Here is a 24,280-nt window from a genome sequence, read left to right as displayed (position 1 = left end):
TACATATTTTTGTTAAAAAAAATTGCAATAGGCATATATTGGTTGGTTTGCCCAAAAGTTATAGCATTTACAAACAGGAAAGATGGGAAAGATTTATGGCATTTTAATTTTTTTACTAGTAATGGTGGTGATCTGCGATTTTTAAGGGTACTGCAACATTGCGGCGGAAAGAGCAGACACTTTTGACACGTTTTTGGGACCATTAATTTTTATACAGCGATCAGAGCTATAAAAACGCACTGATTACTGTGTAAATGTCACTGGTATGGAAGGGATAACACCAGGGTGTGATCAAGGGGTTAGATGTGTGTTGGCTAATGTGTTCTAACTGTATGGGGATAGGACTGACTGGGGAGGAGACATATTATTGTTCCTACTTAGTAGGAACAAACGATATGTCTCCTCTCCCCTGACAGAACAGGAATTTGTGTGTTTACATTCACAAATCCCTGTGCTGGCTATTGTGCCCGCATTGCCTGTAGCTGGCATCGCTGGCCACGTGTATTGGGCCCCCCACCGTGCTGCGGGCACACGCCTCTGGCGGCTCTTAAAGGGAACAACGTACCCATATGTTGTTTTGCCCAGCCGTGCCATTCTGCTGACGTGTATCGGCGTGAGCCAGTCGGCAAGCTGTTAATCCACCGCTGTGCTCCTCAACAATCTTCTCATATAAAGCAAGCAAGTGTTTCCACCACCAGGTGAATTGTGCTCTCACCTCACGCCTATTAATCACAGGCTTTTCATTCTTAAACTTCAGCCAATCCCTCTGGGATGGATATCTCCTCTCTTATCCTTGGATATGGTTTTCCACTCACAAAAGCTTTTCACATGGACCACATGAAATAGAAAGGCAACTGCATAGTTCTCGCTGTATAAATCATTTATTAAAATACCCCCATAAAATTATACATACAAGAAGTTAAATAATAAACAGCATTTCTTAACCACTTCAATACAGGGCATTTTAACCCCCTTCCTGCCCAGGCCAATTTACAGTTTTCAGCGCTGTCACACTTTGAATGACAATTGTGCGGTTATGCAACACTGTATGAAATTTTTATCACTTTTTCCCCACAAATAGAGCTTTCTCTTGGTGGTATTTGATCATCTCTGCCGTTTTTAAAAAAAAAAAAAACTAATTTTTTCCTCAGTTTAGGCCGATATGTATTCTTCTGCATAATTTTGGTAGAAAAAAATCACAATACGCATATATTGATTGGTTTGCGCAAAATTTATAGTGTATACAAAATAGGGGATAGTTTTATGGCATTTTTATTATTTTTTTTTTTTTTTACTAGTAATGGCGGTGATCTGCGGTTTTTATTGTGACTGTGACATTGCGGCGGATAGATCGGACACTTTTGACACCATTTTGGGACTATTCACATTTATACAGCAATCAGTGCTATAAAAATGCTCTGATTACTGTTAACACTAGGGGGCGGTCAAGGGGTTAAGTGTGTTACCTAGAGAGTGATTCTAACTGTGAGGGGGATGGGCTACAACTCACATGACAGCGATCACTGCTCCCAATGACAGTGAGCAGTGATTTCTGTCATGTAACTAGGCAGAACGGGGAAATGCTTTGTTTACAAAGGCATCTCCCCATTCTTCCGCTCCGTGACACGATCGCAGGCACCCGGCGGACATCGAGCCCGCGGGACCCGCGGTCACGGAGCACGTGGTGGGCGCACGCGTGCCCACAATGGTGCTTCTTAAAGGGGACGTAACTGTACACCCATTTGCCCAGTCGTGCCATTGTGCCGACGTAAATATGGTCCTGCGCTGGTCGGGATGTGGTTAAAATACCCCCATAAAATTACACTTACTAGAAGTTAAATAAAAACAGCCTTTCTTAATATCTCGGTTGTGAGCTCACCACACCACTCAGGCTCTCAGTGATCACGTAATGATTCAGGGCTGGGCTCCTCCCTCCTATAAGCGTGTCGCCAATAGGATAGCTTCTTCAGTGGATTAATACACATTATAAAGACTTTGATTATATGTTTATTTTATTGTACTTTTCAATTTTTGTTTTATCAAGTCGCAGATTCATATAGTGTGATACATTGTATACACAGTGGAGCGGATTCTATGAGAATAGCGCTGCACCATTTATATGCAATTTTCTATTTGTTTGGTGTAGTGAAACACTGATCATTTTTTATTTCATATTTATTGTTATTTTTCATTAATATTATTTAAATTAATTTCATTAAGATTTATATATGTTTTAGTATACAGGTCACTGATTTAGTTTGTTTGTGCTTATAGTCAGGTTCATAAATATTGGGACATCGACACAATTCTGTTATTTTTGGCTCTATACACCACCACAATGGATTTTAAATGAGACAAACAAGATGTGCTTTAACTGCAGACTTTCAGCTTTAATTTGAGGATATTTACATCCAAATCAGGTGAACGGTGTAGGAATTACAACAGTTTGTATATATGCCACCCACTTTTTAAGGGACCAAAAGTAATGGGACAGATTAACAATCTTTCATCAAACTTTCACTTTTTAATACTTGGTTGCAAATCCTTTGCAGTCAATTACAGCCTGAAGTCTGGAACGCATAGACATCACCAAACGCTGGGTTTCATCCCTGGTGATGCTCTGCCAGGCCTCTACTGTAACTGTCTTCAGTCCCTGCTTGTTCTTGGGGCATATAGTGTATATATCACAACAGTCCACCAAGGAGAAGGGGTTTGAATGCAATGTAGGCTTCCATTCATTATCATTAGAGATACAAACTGCCAGGTGCAAAAAAAAAAAAAAAAAGGTTGATCAAGGGAGGAAAGCATGGAGGTCCTAGTAACGTCTTGCTATGGGGCTCTTTGAATTGTAGAAACACCTTTGGTAAAATAATGATTCTATAGGTGACCCTCTTTCACATGTATTTTTATAGCTTTTATTACCGTAAAAGCAAATAAATAAACCCTTTATTTATCCTTTATGTAGAAATAGGAAAAGCATCCACTTATTGAATATGGTATTCTTAAAATGTAAAGCTTCCAGCATGCTTGTTTGTAAACTTTTGATGTAAGCGGGCTGACATGAAGCAAGGCCTAAGTAGTGGGCAATGTTTACAAAGATTACCTTGACATCAAAAAACTGTGTGAGCTGTCAAATGGCATGTAGCACACAAAGATACATTAATCTGGCGTAGCTTGTATTGTAAGTGGTTAGAATAAATAAAGGGATCAAGCAGATGAAGAGGGATTAACTGTGTAGATTGAGCAAATTTAAGTCACTGCAGCAGTGATTTTACAAAGGATTAGCTTGCTTTTACAAATATTGATTACTGATTTGCTACTCTGAAAGAAGATGAAACAGCTCCCACTTGCAGGACTGGGCGCTAGCTGAAGTTTTCATCATTCACACCAATGTTCCTGTCATGAGCATTATTGAAATTGACAGATATATTATATGATAAATGGTCGCATTAGGGCAGAGCGTACATTTCTACATTTTTTAGCTGTAATGTTACACATGAGTTCTTAAATTTGAAAGGGGAAAATGTAGCAATTTTCAGCACAGGAAAATCTGCCTCACAGATTCATGTACAGATGTTTGGCTTATGTAAGAAAAAAAGAAAAATTTGAGAGTTTCTGTAAAAAGCTAAATGCAAGAAAATGTTTAATATTCTGAAATGACAGCTGGGATCCGATTGGTTGCTGTGTGTCACCATTGCAGTATATTTTCCTATTCTGTATGCATGTACACTGCACAGTACCACTTCACTTGTACTGTATGCTTGGTCTCCATTTTAGTATCTCTCTCTTTTCTGCAATATCTGTATGTATGGAAAATGCACATTACAGTTTATCTAATGCATGCTGGGTATAGGATTTAGTATCTTTCCTTATTCTCTATGTGTGGACACTGTGCTGTACCATTTTTGCCCTGTATGCTGGGTATTGTTCTCAGTGTTTCTTCTTATTCTGTACTTTTGAACACTGCGCAATACTGTACTTTTGTTTTGTATGTGTAGTTTTATTATGATGTATGTGTTTTTCAGTATTGTTTTCTTTTCTATATGATTGGATAATTGGATGATGCACAGCACTTCTCTTGTTCTGTATGTGAGGTGTAGTTCTCAGTTATTGTTCTTATTCTCCATGTATAGACACACAGTGGCACTTTTCCTGTTCTTTATAGTGGGTATAGTTATTATTATTATTATACAGGATTTTTATTGCTCCAACAGTTTGCACAGCGCTTTACAACATGAGGGCAGACAGTACACTTACAATACAAATCAATACAGAAGGGTATAGAGGGCCCTGCTCGTTAGAGCTTACAATCTAGTTCTCAGCATTTCTTCCTAGTCTGTATGTTTAAACCAGTCTTTCTCAACCAGGAATCCATAGAGTCCTCCATAGAACCCTTAAGCCTTGGTCAAGATTCCTCTAGAGCAAGGGTCTCCAAACTTTCAAAACAAAGGGCCAGTTTACTGTCCTTCAGACTTTAGGGGGGCCAGACTGTGACCAGTGGGAGTAAAAAATGCCCCAATGTCAGTAGGACTAAATAATGCCCCTTCACTGGTTTTACCTGGAGGAATAGTGCCCCATCATTAGTATCAGTGGGAGGAATATTGCCCCATTGTTACTATCAGTGGGAGGAATAGTGCCCTATTGTCGGTATCAGTGGGAGGAATAGCACCCCCATCATTGGCGTCTGTGGGAGGAATAGTGCCCCATCATTGGTGTCTGTGGGAGGAATGGTGCCCCATTGCTGGTGTGAGTGGAAGGAATGGTGCCACATCATTGGTGTCAGCTGTGGATGAAATAGGGCCGAATAGAGGCAAGCAGGGGGCTGCATCCAGCCCCAGGGATGCAGTTTGGAGACCACTGCGCCAGAGGATGCTACGGTTTCTTGCCCAATGAGAAATTTCTGATTTTTAGATAAGAGGGAGATTCTTCCCAATGACCACAATAAGGAGCATTCTTACCACTGACCATCGCAATAATGTACTATGAACTGTAGATATAGTAATTATTAGCATGAGTTCCCTGAAAACAGAAAGTTATTGGTTTCTTCTTGTTAAAAAGGTTAAGAGAGCCTGATTTAAACACTGCACAGTACTACTCATATTTCTTCCGTTTATTTCTCATACCATCCTATTATGTAGGCACCAACAATGCATAGTGCTGCTTATTTTCCTGTATGTTTGGTGTAATTCTAAGTGCCTCTTCCCAATTCTATATGCATGTAAAGCATATATAAACAGTTCCCTGCTCCTGGGAGGCTTCTGCCAGATGTGACCATGCCTTGGCTCCAAACATCACTCTCTTCAGCAGAAATTGCATTTTCCAGTACAGATTCAGCTCCAACTGGACAATTGGTTTACTTCTGGGCTCTGCACCATGGTGGGATCAAATGTCGTATTCACTAAGCAATACAATATTCGAGAAGAAGGGATTCTTTCCATTAGGCGAGCAAAGAATCTCAGTCTGGAATGACAGATTATTCACATCCTGGTCCCTATCTGCCTTCTCACACTGCTTACTACTTTGTATATGAGAAAAAAATTATTCACTCATGTCTTTAAATGCATTCAGATGAATTCACAATCAATAACTTTGTTGTTTTTTTAAAATAAGGAACAGCATCAACAAATACAATTGTGCTTACACTCTTTTGATGAGGTAAAGGGTTATTCTGGTTCTTTAGCTGTTCTGGGTATAACCAGAAATTTTGCTCCAGTGACAACTAGAATATTATAGAAGGATTATATTTCCTTCTTGACATAAGACCCCCTTTAAGGTTTGTCCATAAGACCATCTCTCCTGACGTAAAACCAGCAAATGGAACCCGTCAAGGTTGTCCTCTTTCCCCTCTCATTTCATATTAGCACTTGAAACTGTTACGGCACATAAGAGCTAAACTAAACATCACAAGTTTAGTGGTTGGGAATACACATTACCAGGTAGCCACATACACTGATCACATGCTATTCTTTATCTCTAAATCAGAGCTCACTATCTGTAATCTACTGCAGGAATTAGATGTTTTGTTCATCCTTTTTATTTATAATGTCAACCTCACGAAGTTTGAAATGTTGAACATCAATGTACCTCTCAATTGGCCAAATGTTATTAATGCTAATTTCTTTAAATAGGGGAATGAAAAATCAAATACTTTGGTGTCTACTTTAGTTCACCAGCTAAGCTTTGTAGTTGAAACCTAGGCTACAAACATCATCATGTTTTCTGAAAAAACATCTACTTCTATGAGGAGTGTTCCATCTAAGATGTATTTTCCTTTGCCATCCAAAATGTGGCACCACACAGTTTGAAGCAGCTTTTATATCATTTCTGTCAGTCTGACATTATTCTGTTAATATTTCTTTGAATCTAGTATTGCTTGCTCAGACAAAGACTGTAGTTGTCAACCCAGCTGCCTTCAAGCTTTAATAAAAGGGTATTTGTATATGTACTTTAGCCATTCAACAGTCACAAAAAAGGTAAATTCATCAAAGATATAGACCTTTCATTTCAAATTTTGTCCTTTTAGTTTACTTAGTAAATCTCAAAAGAGATATGTGCAAATTTAACTGTATTTTCCAGGAATCTGGGCCACATTATGAAAAACATTTTGTAATAGCTGTGTAGGTTTATTATTTTTTTTAATTTTGCTGTATTGCTTTAAAAGGCTGCATTACTTGTTGCTATGGTACAGATATCCTAACATTCAAGTAGCTGTGCTCATCAAAAAGACTTAATGATGAGGCCTGGCACCCATGCTTTCTACCAACATTTACCCCAAATCTTTGTCTGAAAATGTTTGCTGGGCTTGTAGTTCATTCTTTCACAGAACTCTGTAAATTAATGGCATGGCCGGGTGGGTGGAGCCCCACATGGCCGTACTCCTTTCAACTAGTGACAGAAGGTATGGGGAGAATATCCCCGGCCTGCTGTCACAGGGAGTGCTGGGATCGGGGAGTTGCTGCAGGATCGGGAACATGTTACATGTTCCACCCTAAAAACAGGTAGAACATGTAACATGTTCCCATACCATTTGGAATAAGTCTTACTGTTACAGGGCAGCCGTGCTGCTGAGGTCCGTCAGCACCTGTTGATCATTCAGTACACAGGCAGAACTGCAGTCTGCCTATGTAAACAAGGCAGATTGCCGTGCTGTCAGTAAGAAAGGCATGGTTCCTGCATTCCTACAAAGGAATTAAAATCACCTCTCACTCTACACTAAAACACTAGCTAGGCACACAGTTAATAAGCCAGTGTCATTAGTACAGTGACAGTGCATATTTTTAGCACTGATCACTGTATTAGTGTCACTGGTTCCCAAAAAAGTCTTACAAATGTCAGCTAGTGTCTGATTTGACCGCTGCAATATTGCAGTCCCACTATAAGTTGCTGATCGCCACTATCACTAGTGAAAATAAATAAAAATTCCATAAATATATCCCATAGTTTCCAATCAAAACCAATCAATATACACTTATTGGGATTTTTTTACCAAAAATATGTAGCACAAAACACATTGGCCTAAATTGATGAAGAAATTCGATTTTATAATTTTTGGATATGTTTTATAGCAGACAGTAAAAAATATATTTTTTTCGAAATTTTTGGTCGCTTTTGTTGTTTATAGCGCAAAAAATAATAAAATGTAGAGATGATCAAATACCACCAAAAGAAAGCTCTATTTGTGGGGAAAAAAGGACAAAAAATTTTTGGGCACAGTGTCGCACAACCGCGTAATTAATTGTCAGTTAAAGTAACGCAGTGTTGTATCACAAAAAAAGGCCTGGTAATGAAGGGGGGTAAATCTTCCAGAGCTGAAGTGGTTAAAGATGTAAGCTTTTGGAACACATTGGGTTTCTTTTTATACCTACAAACCCTAATGATATTCCATGTTTTTTTATAGTTAGGGCTCCTTTAGACAGGCAGAAATTTCAACAATGATGGGGTGCCAGGAACCCCTGGCTTGGCCAATGAATACTTGTGCCACACAAATAATAAGAGGGTTGGCCATTCTTTTGTACAGAAAAGCGAGATGTCAACGATTGGCTGTAAAAAAACTGCTTTGAGGAACTCCCATGTGTACAGTCGGAATTATTTGGAGATAAGATAAGCAATATTTTGCTTTTCACATGATTGGATAGTTGACATGCATCTTCATTCTTTGTGTGAACATTCTCAACTCCTTTAGTAAATGTGCATGGGTGGGTTTTTTCCAAAACTTCAAAGACATGCTGGTAGGATAATTGACCCCTGACCAAGTTGGCTCTTGTATGTGTATGCATGAATGTGAGATAGGGTTATTAGATTGTAAGCTCAGTGCTATATAAATGCCTGTAACAAATAATAAATATATAAACCAGCCTCATGATGCTTTCTTTTTCTACTGTCCTCTGGGCTATCTGAGGTTGTGTCCATTTGCACAGCTCTGTTTTGTCCATTGTTGCCCATATTTCAAGAACCATTCTGTGTACACAATTAAAAGATATATTTGTCTTTCTGTGTACTCAGCTTGTAATTTATGGACGTTAATCCATGTTATGACAGTGTGATCCCTACAGACTGTTCTGTGCACATGGGCCCTACACAAACTTATGGAGTTATATTAAGAAACATCTGCACTATTTAATGCTCTGTCAAACCATGACATTTTTTGCTACACTGGCAGATTTCACCATTTCGGCTGTTCTGACTGGTGAGACTAGGAAGCAGAGAGGACTCTTGGTTTTTGTTTATGTATATGTTTGTCTAGAGTATGGTTTACAATTACTGCAATAAATGTGATATTTAGCACGATGGAAATGATCGATTTATGAAAATGCCATGCAGTGTGTAGACACATGACATTTGGATTCAATGTGCATGTTGCAGACATTTTTGACACACAATGCTCTGCTGAATTAATAAAACTTGTTTGTATACACCAGCACTACCAAAGTTATTTACTTAGAAAGCAATTAATAGGCATAATCAATCCTGAAAATCCCTGTAGTCCCTGGTTTTTGATCAGAAAAACTATGGACATGTTTTTGTTCAAACTAGAGCTCTTTAAAAATGCAAACCTTTAATTGTACATAAGGTAGATACGTTTTGAATTATTGTAAACCTTACCTGAAAATGTTTCTTTTTAATGACTCCAAAATTTTACCTGCTTGCCGTACTATTACATATCCCTGTGTAGCTATTTCATGTAGAGATTTACGAATTCCTCCACTAGTATCTACTGTAAATGTTTCCGAAACTATATTATTTTCATTTACAATTTCAGCATTACATTTTTTTTCGGGTTCAGTGCGTATTGTTTTCAATTAGACTAAGCAGACTCATGCCATTTCTCTTGCTAACTCTTTATCACTCTCCATCTCACAACTGTCTAGCGGTCCATACATAGCCAGTGTTAGAACTATGTTGGTGGTAGTATTAGCTGAATGTAAACAAACTCAAGATCTCTATAGCAATTGTAAGTTTACTTTTACGAGCAGACTTCAGACTATTTTGTGGACAATATTGTAGAAGTGATCCAGCAGCTTAACAGTGACCCAGTCATTTCTGTGAACAACCCCCCCCCCCCCATCCTAGCCTCATCTGCTTCTTCCTTCATGACAGCCAAGCTCCTTCTTCAGCTTGAAGAAGGGGAGCGTCTGCCACGTCACTCACAGCCTGTACACTCAGGAAACGCGCCGCTTGCCAGTGACATCATCCCTCCTCGCCTGTATACCAACTGAGCCTCAGACTCATTCTGAGCACTCTCCACTGCAGCCATATTTTTACCATCCAGCAGTGTTGTATCGAGCACAGTGCATCCATCATGCAGGAATGGACTGACGAACTGATGACTAACCCCATGCCAGGATTTAACCAATGCTTACTTATGACTTCACAAATGTGTGTTACCTGTATTAAAATGGTTATTAAACTTGTCCTATATCTGCTCCCAGAGGCGCCTCTCCCCTTATGTCTCTTTCAGTTTACCGGAACATGGTTTCTGTTCCTCCCTGATGGCAGCCCTGAGTGTGGGACCCCCTATCACCATCCCATATGGTCTTTGGACCTTTTAATATATCACAAGACTATGGACTCTTGTTATTTTATTTGTGCATAAATCATTATACTTTTAACTTTATGCTTTTTAACACTGTGGGATACCTATTGCTCTAGTTCCCTGCACCTTTACTTGTATACTCTAAACATACAGCCAGAGCTACAATGAAATGGTTTAGATCAAAGCATATTCATGTGTTAGAATGGCCCAGTCAAAGTCCAGACCTAAATCCAATTGAGAATTTGTGTCAAGACTTGAAAATTGCTGTTCACAGAGGCTCTTCATCCAATCTGACAGAGCTTGAGCTATTGTGCAAAGAAGAATGGGCAAAAATGTCACTCTCTAGATGTACAAAGCTGGTAGAGACATCCCCAAAAAGACTTGCAGCTGTAATTGCAGTGAAAGGGGGTACTACAAATTATTGCCTCAGGGGGCTGAAATGCACGCCATACTTTTCACATATTTATTTTAAAACAATTTATCATTTTCCTTCCACTTCACATTTATGTGCAATTTTGTGTTGGTCTATCACATACAATCTCAATAAAATACATTTAGCTGTACCATGACAAAATGTGGAAAATTTCAAGGGGTATGAATACTTTTTCAAGGCACTGTATTTATATACAATATAAAATATATATATAATTTTTTTTCTCGTGCAATCACCTTGACTTTAAAAAGGGATCTAAGACATTTGATCTTTAATAACTTAAAGGGCAACTCCACTTTTGTGGGAAAAAATAGCAAATAAGAAAAGTAATCTAGCATATACGTTTGCTACACAAGCCATATTGTAATTGCATATTTTAAAAAAAACTACCTTTCCTTTTCAATCTCCATCTCTGTAATTTTCTGTAAAATTCAAAGCAATATGGCAACCTGGAGGCCTCCTGTACAGATCTGGTGTATGGAACACCCCCACCCTGAAATGTAATTTCCTGCTTGTGTGATTGGCTCACTGATTTTTTTCAGAAGTCTACACATAGGGGTTGACTTACTAAAGAATGCAAAGAGTGCAGCTGTGCATGGTAGAAAATCAGCTTCTAACTTCAGCTTGTTCAATGAAGTTTTGAAAAAAAAAACTGGAAGCTTATCGGTTTCTATGTACAGCTGCACCAGATTTTGCACTCTCCAGTTTTAGTAAATCAACCCCCTAAGATACAAGTCAGATTTTAGGCGTCTTCTGTAACAAAAGTTTCTTTTTTTGGTGAGATACTCCCAAAAGGTTAATCACTTCTAAAGGAATGCAGATCCTGCAGCTTTCCTCATTAGAACACTGCAAGTGCATCCACTGATTGATAATAAGAAAATCATTCATATGCACTTTGCACACCATAAACAACTATTTCAGGTAAAATACTTGCAATGTGCACTGATTGCCCAGAAGGGATTTTTTTTATTTTTCTCAACAAAAGTGGAGTTACATTTTAGGTTAGTCAATGGTTTCAAGCTGTCTAGAAAGAAAGGTAAAATACTGGAAAAAAATAGGCTGCCTATTAGGAGTCTCTGAGTTGTCTAAATTGGAGCTGTGCTACTCCACAGTATTCTAGGTTACATGCCGAAGCAAAATAAAGGAAAAAAAATCAGACAGTTGTCACCAAAAGGGCATCTTTGCTGTTAACAGAGACAATGATACGGTAATCTTATCTGTTTGTATTAAAGATACGTTTGTGCAGTGTTAAAAGCAGGAAATGTCACAGTTTGTCCGCTCCCACTTGACGGAAATTCAGTCAGCGCAATATTCAAAATATCTGATAGACCCTTTGGAGTGGAGTGCTTTTTCTCTACTTGGCACAGGTTATTAAGAAAGATGAATTTCTCAGATGCTCATTTTGCTTCTACTGTCTTGCAGATTTAAAAAATGGCTCCTGAATTACGATGTTTTCATTGTATTTCTTATTTTACTGCTACAGATTCTCGTAATAGGGCTAATTTAGATGATGTGTCCTGTAGACCTTGCTGAACCTCCCGTCTATTTTTTTCCTTCTAGCTGTCATTACATGATTACATTTTTTTAAAACATTTGCACAAAGTGAAGAACTATTTGTTACGCTGTGAGTTAAGCTGTAAATGGTAGTGATGAAGTGTCCGTATTTCAGCTTCTGTTTTTTTCACAAGAGTAATCATACGGAGCCTTGTGTCAAATTTTTGTGAATTTATTTTCTTCTGTGTACTGGAGTTTCATGGAATCTAGCTTCTGCCACCAATTAACAACATTGCTATCATTGCTATCAAGGGATAGTTTCATATTTGAATCGGAACTTTGGGCAGATAGAAAAGACGTAAATAATGCAGCCATGGATTCATTAATAAATCATTAAATGTGCATTTTTAAATGCAACTAGTGTAGGAACCTAAATTTGATTGGGTATATCCTATATAGCAGCACTCAGCCTGGGGGTTGGAGGGTGGAAGCCAGATGGGTTTTCTCCAAACACATATTATTATTATTATTATACAGGATTTATATAGCGCCGACAGTTTACGCAGCGTTTTACAACATTAGGGCAGACGGTACAAGTACAATACAATTCAATACAGGAGGAATCAGAGGGCCCTGCTCGTTACAGCTTACAATCTAGGAGGGAGGGTCAAGTTATACAAAAGGGTAATAGCTGTGGGGGATGAGCTAATGGAGAAAATAGTGCAGTTGTTAGATGGAGGCAGGATAGGCTTCTCTGAAGAGGAAAGTTTTCAGGGATCGCCTAAAAGTGGATAAATTTGGAGATAGTCTGACAGATTGGTGTAGGGAATTCCAGAGGATGGGCGAGGCTCGGGAGAAGTCCTGGAGGCGGATATGGGAGGAGGTGATGGGGAAGCTAGAGAGCAGGAGATCTTGGGAGGAACGGAGATGGCGATTAGGTTGGTATTTTGAGATTAGGTTAGTGATGTAGCTGGGGGCAGAGTTGTGGATGGCTTTGTAACTTATTGTTAGTATTTTGAATTTAATTCGTTGGGCGAGTGGTAGCCAATGGAGGGATTGGCAGAGAGGGGTAACAGACACTGAGCGGTTTGTAAGGTGGATGAGTCTGGCAGCAGCATTCATGATGGACTGAAGGGGGGATAGTCTATTTAAAGGTAAGCCAATGAGGAGTGAGTTGCAGTAGTCAAGGCAAGAGATAACCAGGGAGTGAATCAGGAGCTTTGTGGTTTCACTGGTTAGAAAGGGACGTAGTTTAGAGATGTTGCGGAGGTTGAGGCGGCAAGCTTTGGAAAGTGATTGGATGTGGGGCTGAAAGGAGAGTTCAGAATCCAGGATAACACCTAGCACCCTGATATGTGGGGACGGGTGGATGGTTTTGCCATTGCTCTTCACAGAGAAGTCAGGGGAAGAGGCACATGGGGGAGGAAATATTATAAGCTTGGTTTTGGACAAGTTGAGTTTGAGGAAGTGGTGTGACATCCATACAGATATGTCGGTTAGTAAGTTAGTGATGCGTGAGGAGACTGATGGAGTGAGTTGGGGGGTGGAGAGATAGATTTGTGTGTCATCAGCATAGAAATGATATTGAAAGCCGTGAGAGGCTATCAGCTGACCCAGGGAAGAGGTGTAGATTGAAAATAAAAGAGGTCCAAGAACAGAACCTTGGGGGACCCCTACAGAGAAGGGGAGAGGAGTGGAGGAAGTAGAATTGTAAGTGACACTGAAGGTGCGTTGGGATGAGGTAGGATGAGAGCCACTGAAGAGCACAGTCACGGAGACCGAGGGAGTAAAGTTTTTTTTTGAGGAGGGGGTGGTCAACCGTGTCAAAGGCAGCTGAAAGATCCAGAAGTAGGAGTACAGAATAGTGTCCGTTGGTTTTTGCAGTTAGTAGGTCATTTGTGTGTTTTAAAAGAGCAGTTTCTGTGGAGTGTTGATGGCGAAATCCAGATTGAAGGGGATCAAGAAGGTTGTTTTTAATGAGGTGGTCACTCAGTTGGTTGTAAACCAGGCGTTCAAGGAGTTTAGAGGAAAAGGGGAGCAAGGAGATAGGGCGTAGGTTGTTAAGATTGGTAGGGTCCAAGGACGGCTTTTTGAGTATGGGAGTGACCAGTACATGTTTTACAGCATCGGGGAAGATGCCAGAGGTGAGGGAGAGATTGAAGATGTGGGTTAGAGAGTGTAGGATGGGGTCAGAGGGTGACCGTAGCATTTGAGAGGGAATAGGGTCCAGAGTACAGGTGGTTAGGTGGGCGATAGAAAGGAGTTTAGCAACTTCGTCTGGAGTAGCAGATTTGAATAGGGGGAGTGTCAGTTGTACCTGTTGACATGGGGTCTTAGCTGGGGGAGATACCTGTAGAGTGGAGATTTCATCACGGATTGTATCAATCATGTTTTTGAAGTGATTAGCGATTTCCTGGACAGTGAGTAAGTCAGTGGGGGGAGGCGGTGGAGGACAAAGTAGAGAGTTGAAGGTAGAGAAGAGTTTATGGGGATTGGATGAGAAGGTGTTAATAAGAGTTATAAAATAGGTTTGCTTGGCAGTGTGGAGGAAAGAATAGTATTTTTGGAGGGCAGATTTGTATTGGTTGAAGTCTTTGAGAGACTTAGTCTTGTGCCACAGATGCTCAAGAGCGCGACTACGTTTTTTGAGAATTTTAGTGTCATGTGTTTGCCAGGGTTGTAGGGATCGAGGCCTGATTCTGCGTGTAGTGAGGGGAGCGAGCTTGTCCAGGGTGGAGGACAGAGATTTATTGTAGATGGACATGGCTTGGTTGGAGCAGGACAGGGGAGAGATTTTGTCATAGAGGTGGTCAGTAGCAGAATAGAGGAGAGAGGAGTTGAAGTTGCAAAAGTTTCTACGGGTGATGGTTAGGCGATTGGAGGGAAAGGTGGTGGAAGACAGGGGGAGAGAGAAACTAATAAGGTGGTGGTCGGAGAGAGGAAAAGGATTGTTTGAGAAGTTGCATGGAGTGCATAGGTAAGAGAATACAAGGTCAAGGGTGTTGCCATCAGAGTGAATAGAAGCCTGTACCCATTGCTTCAGGTCAAATGAAGAGGTTAGACTAAGAAGTTTAGAAGTAGCAGGAGTGTTTGTATTAACAGGGATGTTGAAATCACCGAGAAGGATTGTGGGTATATCCGAAGAGAGAAAGTAGAGTAGCCAGGCAGAAAACTCATCAAGGAAAGTCGATAATGGTCCAGGGGGCCGGTAGATCACAGCAATTCTTAGGGAAGTAGGAGAGAATAGACGTATACAGTGAGCTTCGAATGATGAGAGTGAAAAAGAGGGAGGAGGGTGAATAACCTGGAAGGTGCTCTGGGGGGATAGGAGGAATCCCACTCCACCTCCCTTGCGTCCATTAGGCCTGGGGGAGTGAGTCCAGTAAAGGCCACCCTGGGATAGGGAAGCAGGAGAAGGGGTGTCATATTCGCGGAGCCAGGTTTCTGTGAGAGCAAGTAGAGTAAAGGAATTAGTGACAAAGAGATCATGAACAGCAGTGAGTTTGTTGCAGACAGAGTGGGCATTCCAGAGGGTGCAGGAGAGAGGGAGGCTGGTGTTGGCAAGAAGAGGAATGGAGACTAAATTGTGTAGATTGCGACTACTGCCAGAGGATGTAGGGTGATGGGTGTGTTGGGCACAGTTAAATAAGGGGGGCCCAGGGTTTGGGGAAATATCTCCAGTGATTAGGAGAAGCAGAAGAGTGAGGGAGGAAATATGCATATGAAATATGATTTGTATGAGGGGACATGCTTCAGTATCCTGGGGGGTATGTTAGCAAGTGGGCTTAGAGTTAGAAAGAGGTGATGAGTGCAGTAATAGGGGGAGGGGATATGTACAGATTGTGGGGTGGAGCAGAGGGATGAAGAAAAGAGAGTTTGAGGAGAGAGGCAGCAATTGTGAAAAGGAGGAGAGGTAAAGAGTGCATGTTTCAGAGAGGAAGATGATAAAATTTGGAAATGGGGTCACCTGCAGTCTTTTATAGTTAGCTTTGTGCAAATTGCTGAAGTGCAAGAACAGAAGTGCCACTTATTTAAAGAACCCCACTTCTTTGGAAGAACCCCCTGTATGTGCAGCCCCCTGTATGTGTTCCCCCGAAGGCCTTGTTTTTATACTGTGTGTTGGGTGTGGGTTGAATCTGGCAATTAATCAATTAGGAGGGCATATTAGGAACACAGCTAGCAGGGCATAACTTTCACACCACAATCAAACTGCAAGGGGACTAAAAGGCCAAAATTGTAAAGGTAAGGGAACCCATAATTTAGGTAAGACTTAATGGCTAAATAAACATTGAAATAATGTGAGCATGGCTACAGATGGAGTTGAAACAGTGGTGACAAACAGATTTACCAAATAAGCATTTGTGCAGTCAGGCAATATTCAGTTTTAAGGTATGTGGAGGTATAAACGCAGGTTTACCAAATAAGCATTTGTGCAGTCAGGCACATATGTTGACAAGAAACATTTTGATAGGATGAAAGAGCAAAATGAATAGGGAGGCAACCTTATCAATCTGCTGTTATTCTATCTCTGTCCAGTGATCAGGCTGGAGGTGAGGTGAGAACACCACTATATTCCTTAACAGCAAGTGGTGTCATCCACTTGACTATATTATAGGATGGAGCTTTTAAATCCTATGATTGGATTGATAAAAGTACAAATCCTCTTGTAAGAGGGCTTGTGATTGGCCGGTGTTTGGCACCAACTGCTACAAGTCCATGTCCGACTTCTTGCTAAAACAGCCCATCTGCTTGAAGGCTTAAACCTCCGCCATGTTGTGCTCAACTTCTTGCCAGAGGCCTTCCCATGACATCCCCGGCCATTAGCCTTTATATTCTTAAAAAAAGAATGTCCACACAACAGAAATGTAGCTGCTGCACTGCATGTTACTTCAAAAGATGGCATTTACAATTGCATCTCCTAGACATACTATCCAGGGTCAATTGACAGTACTTTGTAAATCACATAGAGTGAATGATCCACAGCAGTCACATGTGAAAGCAGCATACAACAGTTCACGATTAAGCCATCTTCCCTTTATACAGTCTCTCTCCTTCACAGGGTCATTGGTACTCACTCAGAGGGCTCTGGCTTGCCTTAGGCTATCTGTGTCCAGCTATGCCTGTAGTTCCTGAGTTTCACCTCTGGCTTTAGTACACTTCCCCAGGTCCTCCAGGGGGATAGACTTACTTGAGAGAAGACCATGATTGGTCTGAGATGCTTTTTCAATCTGCTCTAGCCCCCACCACCAAAAGAGACAGGATGAGTACTGCTGGCTCTTCTGAATGCAGGACTACTTCACCCTGCCCAGGGCTTCCACTTAGCTGACTACATCTGCATTATGGTGGGGTATCTGGCTCATGTCCCAACTACCCTAGGCTCAAATGGTCGGCTATATTTGTGCATTTAATTGTGCCACATCCAATATTATAGAAAAAAACAAAAACCCCTTGTGGTGGACTTTAAAGGCAAAAATCATTTAAGAAAATTAAGCTAGTTTGAAAAATATTTATTCAATATGAAAAGTACAAAACTTATATAAAACACATAAAATGTATTGGATCGTATTTACAGTTCTGTCATCATAACATGATACAAGTAGTAGACTTAGTAATTCTTGCACCCGACATGTTTCAGAGTACATATGTGTCTCTCCTTCTTTAAGGGTATAATTAAGCAAGAATACTTTATGTTCTAAAATATTTGAGAAAAATGACATGAGTATACAGATGTACAGCATTATGATAATGTGCATAAATATACAGAGACAAATGGCAAAAATGGTGGTAATTTGTTTTGCTTGCGTCTATCTAGCAAGGTTACTCTGTGGTATAAGCAAGGAAGCTGAGATTTCTGCAGTGTGTAAATTGTGCTTTTACTATACAAAGATGCTGTACATACAAAACTATTACAATATTAGGAATACAATGCAAGACTGACAGATCTCTATAACAAGCAAAATGCCTATCAAATGAGCAGCCTTTGGTATATAATAGTACAAATACTTATCTTCTGTTACTGTATGTTTGTGATCTCCATTGGCAACGATGCTTCTTGGACACCAGGCAGTGTTCTTGTATCATGAGTGGTGGCTTCTGATCTTCAATAATTTGTGCCTTTAAAGAGGGAGTCCACCTAAATCCACCTAAAAAAAAATATTAAAAGCCAGCAGCTACAAACACTGCAGCTGCTGACTTTTAATAAATGGCCACTTACCTGTCCCAGGGTCCAGCGATGTCGACAGCCAACGCCGATAACCCGCTCGATTCTCGGCAGCTGCCGCCGCCATCCTAGGTGAGGGAATTAGGAAGTGAAGCGTTGCAGCTTCACTTACCGGTTCCCTACTGCGCATGCACGAGTCGCGGTGCGCATCGTAACTGGTCCCCGCTATCTCCTGGGACCTGTGTGTTTCCCAGGAGACAGCGCGGAGGGACAGGAAGAGGCATAGACTCCCGTGGGAGTCTGTGCCGGAAGTGGATGCAAATACCTGTCTTACAGGTATCTGCACCCCCACCCCCCCCGAAAGGTGCCAAATGTGACACCGGAGGGGGGGAGGGTTCTGAAAAGCGGAAGTTCCATTTTTGTGTGGAACTCCGCTTCAAAGTCCACCACAAGGATTTTTTGTTTCTTTCAACTACCCTAGCCTCCTCTCAACCTGGAATTATATGCCCACTGATTCACTCATAACATCACTACAGTGGGGCTCTAACTAAAAGGGATCTAGCACCTGATTACACTACTATGGGACAGAGCCACGCAGTGGCAGACAAGCTAACTGCACCTGCTTACACTCTGGCGGGTAAAACAACTCCCTTTTATGTATTTGTGATCCTGTCATAAAGCTCCTTGTGCTTACACTTCCTTTCTTAGGATGACAAAGCTCTATCCCTGTCTCTCAATTGTTCTCCTGCTTTTTTACCCTGTCACACTCTCCCAATGGAGAGTACAAGCAGCTGTTCCAACACACAATGCATAGGCTCTGTCCAATGTTGTCATGGTGTGTTAACGTGCATGCATGGATGTGAGGCTGTAAAGAGGCTTCAGAAGGTCAATGGTACTGAGAATAAAGAAAGAAAAAAATATGAAAACATATTACATTAGCAAAACAAATGTCATCTATTTAGGGTTTACATATAAACTTTAAAGCGGTTGTAAAGGATATAGGTTTCTTACCCTAATGCATCCTCTGCATTTAGGTAAGAAACCTTTCATGTTCAGGTCCCCCCCAGCCCCCCTAAATACTTACCTGAGCCTGATCTCTATCCAGGATTGTGTCCGAAAGCAGCACCCACACAGTGAGAGCAGTGGGTGCCATTGGCTCCTGCTACGGGTCAATTAAATCCTGTGTGATAGACACACAGCCCGGCTCAGGATCGAGCACACATGTGTGCCACCATGGGAAGTGGCTTCCTGTGGTGGCGCATGGAGAAAAGGAGGAGCCCAGAGTGCTGGCGTTGGACTCCAGAAGAGGATGATCAGGACTGCTCTGTGCAAAACCATTGCACAGAACAGATAAGTATAACATGTTTGTTATTTATTTTTTTTTAAAGAACCTTTAAATCTCTTTAAATAAAATTGACTCAAAACCATTGTAATTTTTCGTTACTATTCTAAATTTTTTTTTTTTTTTTTTAAATAGTGAAATAATGAAAGAACACTTTTCTCTTATAATTGTTTGGATACAATGTGATTTAGATGTGTGTCTTAAAGCAAATACATAACTAATGTTTTCCTACTTGACAACATTTTACAATGATGATATTATTCTGAAACATCTCTGTTCATTTTTTAAGGAAATCAACCAGTGGCTGCTCAGGATCTCGTCGTATCAAAAGCAGGATATCTGGAGAAGCGCAGGAAAGGTTTGTGAATTACCTATTGAAACTGAGATTTTCTGATGTGGTTAGAAATCTCCATAATCTCTCCTAAAATAATCATAGAGTATCAGTTGTAAAGAGTAGGGGTGAACTTTTGTTCAGCTCGACCAAAAGTTCAACCTAAACTCAAGCCGTGTGAATGATTCCAGTGGCAAACTAATGAAATCATTCACAACCATAGCAACCAATTATCAATAATTAGTGATGGGCATATGTACTTGGGTCTTATTCAAGGGCTGTTTAACAAATTCATTGTAAATTCCCCAAATTACAATATTTAATGCAAACATAATGACCTCAACAGGAGGTGAATCTTGAAAATCAATTCATTCCTTTTGCAAGTCTTATAGATAAAGGATTGTTAAACTAAAAGGAACGGGGAGCTGAGCACTCCCAGGGGCTTAAAAAAGAAAAAAAAAAAATTAAGAATATTGTTCAGGGGGGAGCAGTTTTTTTTTAAAATAAACTTCAAAGTGAAACATTAAAAATGCACAATTACTTTAAAGAACTAGCTTGGTTGATGCATTATCGATAGATTTACTTGTTTTAAAAAATATATAAATACATATTTTTTGCAGGTAAGAAAAATGTGCATTTTTTTTTAGGAGCCTGCAAAGCATTGCATCTGCATTCAGCAGATCGTGGGTGCAATATCAGGCTCTTGCAGACACTCAGTACAGCTGTCTGCTCATACTTCCCCATCAGGGCAGCCAGTTACTGAAATGCAAGAAGAGCAATGAACTACGAGAATGTTCATCAATGCCCCTGCAGTTCAGTGAAAACTACAGACTGTCTGCCATGATGGCAGATGGGACTTGTGTTATTATTATTATACACAATTTATATACCTCCAACAGTTTGCGCAGACACTTCTTGAATGCAAGACATGTCTTGAATGTAAAAGAAAGTTTTATTTCTCTTAACAATTTTTTTTTTTGGGGGAAGAGAGGGTTAGGGCCAGGACACCCTTAGGTAGTTGCAAGATTAATTAGCAGACTCTGAGTCTTCAATAGGAGGACAGCCATGCAGGGAAAGGCATCCAGCAAGATGCCACATCTGCATGTGTAGGAATGCTGTCTCCTATGGCAACAGTCTTTAACAGTTCCAAACACAAGCTAAACAGTTCCTTTCTATTCCACTACAATCTCTCCTTGTAGTTCTTCAGTACACTGAGCTCCCGGTCTCTCATTAGACCCACTGATTCACTGCCACTCAATCCCTTGAGCTCCTCCAATCTTCAAGGAGGTTTCTTCCTCAAGCGTCTACCCCGCTTCTCTGCTGGGTCCCCAGCTTGGCACTCTAGATACCTCGGGTTACTTCTCAAGCTTCACCCCCACTGGCCTGCTTGGTCCCTGGCTTGACACCCAAGGCTGCTCTGCAAGCGTCACCTTCACTGGCTGGGTCCCTGGCTTGATCCCCACTGAAGTTTCCCGATTCTTCACTGTCCCTGGTTGGTGAGAATACTGCTCCAGTACTTGCTTCAGTTACTCACTGTGGTCCTTGGTAATAAGGCAGGTAGTCCCTTGATGGCGACAGCTTCCCCTCTACCTCCAACCACGACAGGTTCTCCAGCCAGCAGAACCAACACTTTTGGTTGGATAGGCCCTCAGACAGCCCAGCAGCCAGATGTGCCCAGAATAGGCCCCATCTCCGGGGCCTATGTGTTGTATAACCTGAGCAATAAAACACACGTCCCCCCAGACAGACATCCAGGTGGCACAGAACAGAGATCACATGACCTCAGCCGAATATATAGGCTCTTCCAGCAGGCCAAGGGATTCAAGAAAACCCCTGCCCATTGGCTGAGACACCCCATATACCCATAACCTGACCTTGCATTGCCCTTCTCGTATCTAGTACCACGAAGTACCCGGCCACCTAGTGGTAGAAGAGAAAAGTGCAAAAACTTAGGGAGAAATCAATCAATCTCTAGCAATCAACCAGGATAACTACTCCTGGCAAGTAAATTTGTGAGAAGCAACCCTGCTTAAACTCCAGGGTGCTACATCTGTAGGATGTACTAAATCAAAAGTGACATTTACAAAGAAAAAACATGACATATTCTGCTAAATGACATTTACTATCCCTGGCCTAGCAGCAAAAGCAAAGCAGCTAGAAGATTCTAAGTGAACCCATTGACCACATATGGTCATGGATATATATTATTATGGGTATTTATAAAACAGCAACAATTTATGCATCGGTTTACAAACTGTACATTCACATCAGTCCCTGCCCTCAAGGAGCTTACAATCTAAGGTCCTTATATCAAATGCACACATACTAGGGCCAATTCAGACAGAAGCCATGTAACGTGACAGCATGTCTTTGGCATTTGGGAAGAAACCCATGCAAGCACAGGGAAAACATGCAAACTCCATATAGATTGTGTCTTGCCTGGGATTCAACAAACAAACAAGAGACTTCAGTGCTACAAGGTAGTAGTGTTAATCACTAGGCCCCTTTGCTGCCCAATATATAGTGAATGTTGTCAGCCAGCTAAAAAAAAAAATAAAATGGTGTAGGGTACTCCTTAAATCCATACTGGATCTTTATCTAAGGATGAAGCACATTTGCCATTTCTTTTTGGCAGTGGGCATGCTATACAGCCAAAGCACACATTGGAGGTTGTAGAAAAGCTCAATAAGCCATTCTCATCTTTACAGGAGCAGAGAAGTGCATTTTGCCCAGCAATTGCAAATGCACCCTCTCCTTCCGCCTCCTCTACAGCTAATCCCACCATTGCCCCACCGACTGGCATGGAGCAGTCGACTGAATTATTTGAGAGAGCAAAGCAATCAGTGGAATCAGGTCTCCATCACTACCAAGCCCAAACAGTGCAGAATCTCCTCACTGGATTCACCCTCTCCAGCGGGGAAAGGGGGGGGGGGTGGTGTCAGCCTGCACTCCTCCTGGCTGGAGGTCTTCTTTTATTGGAGGGGGATGGGGAGGTCTGTATTTAGGTCCCCTCTGGTAACTCCCTATAACTGCAGTGTGTGTATGTGGAGTATCTCTCTGTACTCCAGTTGCTGAAGCACAGGGGTCTCAGATTTCTGCCTGCCCACCTGGATGGGGGTCCCTGATTACTCCTTCATTATGGAGACAGAATCTGCAAAACTATTGACACTGTTTTAGCACATTACATAACCATTACATAGGTTGCAGCTCAGTGCTGCACACACTGTTAGTAGCCCCTCTGACTATCCCACCTGCGGGGGGGAGGGACACAGTTTGACATCTTTACCCTGGCCGCTGGATGGCATTGCCCCTGCACTGACCTTACTGCACATCAAGTGGGGAGGGGGGTCAGCATGGGGTTGCATATACTTTAAGTCTCCCAACCCGACCCTCTCCAGTGGCATTGTTGACTAACAGGTGTCTCTTCCTCAGCTGCTACTGCTAGAGTGTAAGAAATAAATGATCCCCAAAATAACTCCCATACCCAGCATCTCAGTGCCAGCTTGGCTAACTTGGTGGCTTTATTTCTGCTTCCCTTTAAGCTGGTGGAGTTTGCCTTTTTCTGCATCTTTTTGACCTAATCTTAGGTGCCCAACCACCATTTTTTTGCCCAGGTGGTCATCCCTGCACATCAGCACCATGTGGAATCTAATGTCCCCAGTGGCAGTGTCCATATGAGCACAGATACTTGGTTTAGAAAGCATAGGCAGAAGCATTGTCTCTTTTTTATGGCCTATTAGGTAAATTTGCTAACATCTGGGATGGATGCATGCCCTGCACCACTTCGATGGTGACACTGCAGTTACCTCCATGTTCTCATGTGGTGATTCCTCTGAACCACCACTCCTCTACAAGCACCCAAGATCCTATAAATAGCCCAGAGAAAATACTGCATACTGTTTTTCAGCTGACATGCTTGGGAGACGTGAGCCACACTGGGCCAGATATTCTAGCAGCTCTTCAGGGGCAGGATGACAGGTGTCTGACCCCACACCATCTCTTGCCAGGTAAGATGATGTATGACAATGGCACCAATCTGCTGTCCGCCCTTCAGCATTGAAAGTTAACACATGTACCTTACCTGGCAAACATACTGAACCTGGTTGTGCAGCTGTTCCTGGTTAGGTACCCTTGCTTTCAATATGCAATACAACCGCACACTGGAACACAACGTTGGCTATGCTGCAGTGGCTGCACCTGCAGCAGTGTGTTGTCAGTGAGTACTTGTGCAGGTACTGGACAGAGACAGGCTCTGGGCATCTGGTGTTCTTTTCACCATGTCAGTGGCTCCAGATTCAGGACACACATACCATCTTGTCACTGTTAAAGGAGACAACCAGAATATGGATGCTGCAACATGATCTTTCTGGTGTACCTGCTGGAGCTCAAACTGCATAGCGTAATACACTGGGCACTGGAGAAACAGCAGCAGAAAGAAGGGGAGAACTTCCTGCTGTCTCAGGAACAGTGGACTCCTTTGTCTTCTC

At 41.5% G+C, this 24,280-nt stretch overlaps 1 protein-coding gene across 1 annotated transcript in view; it reads left to right on the top strand.

The window, feature by feature from the left end:
- Window positions 1–24,280, top strand: part of SKAP2 (src kinase associated phosphoprotein 2) — a 433,070-nt gene that overhangs the window by 251,280 nt on the left and 157,510 nt on the right. The window contains exon 5 of the mRNA XM_073630146.1: window positions 19,752–19,820. Within this exon, the coding sequence (XP_073486247.1) occupies window positions 19,752–19,820 (69 nt within the window). The remainder of the gene's footprint in view (window positions 1–19,751; window positions 19,821–24,280) is intronic.

The sequence above is a fragment of the Aquarana catesbeiana genome, linkage group LG05 (genome assembly GCF_042186555.1).
Source record: "Aquarana catesbeiana isolate 2022-GZ linkage group LG05, ASM4218655v1, whole genome shotgun sequence".
In the NCBI taxonomy this organism is placed as follows: Eukaryota; Metazoa; Chordata; class Amphibia; order Anura; family Ranidae; genus Aquarana; species Aquarana catesbeiana.
This window is presented reverse-complemented; position numbering and strand designations above follow the sequence as displayed.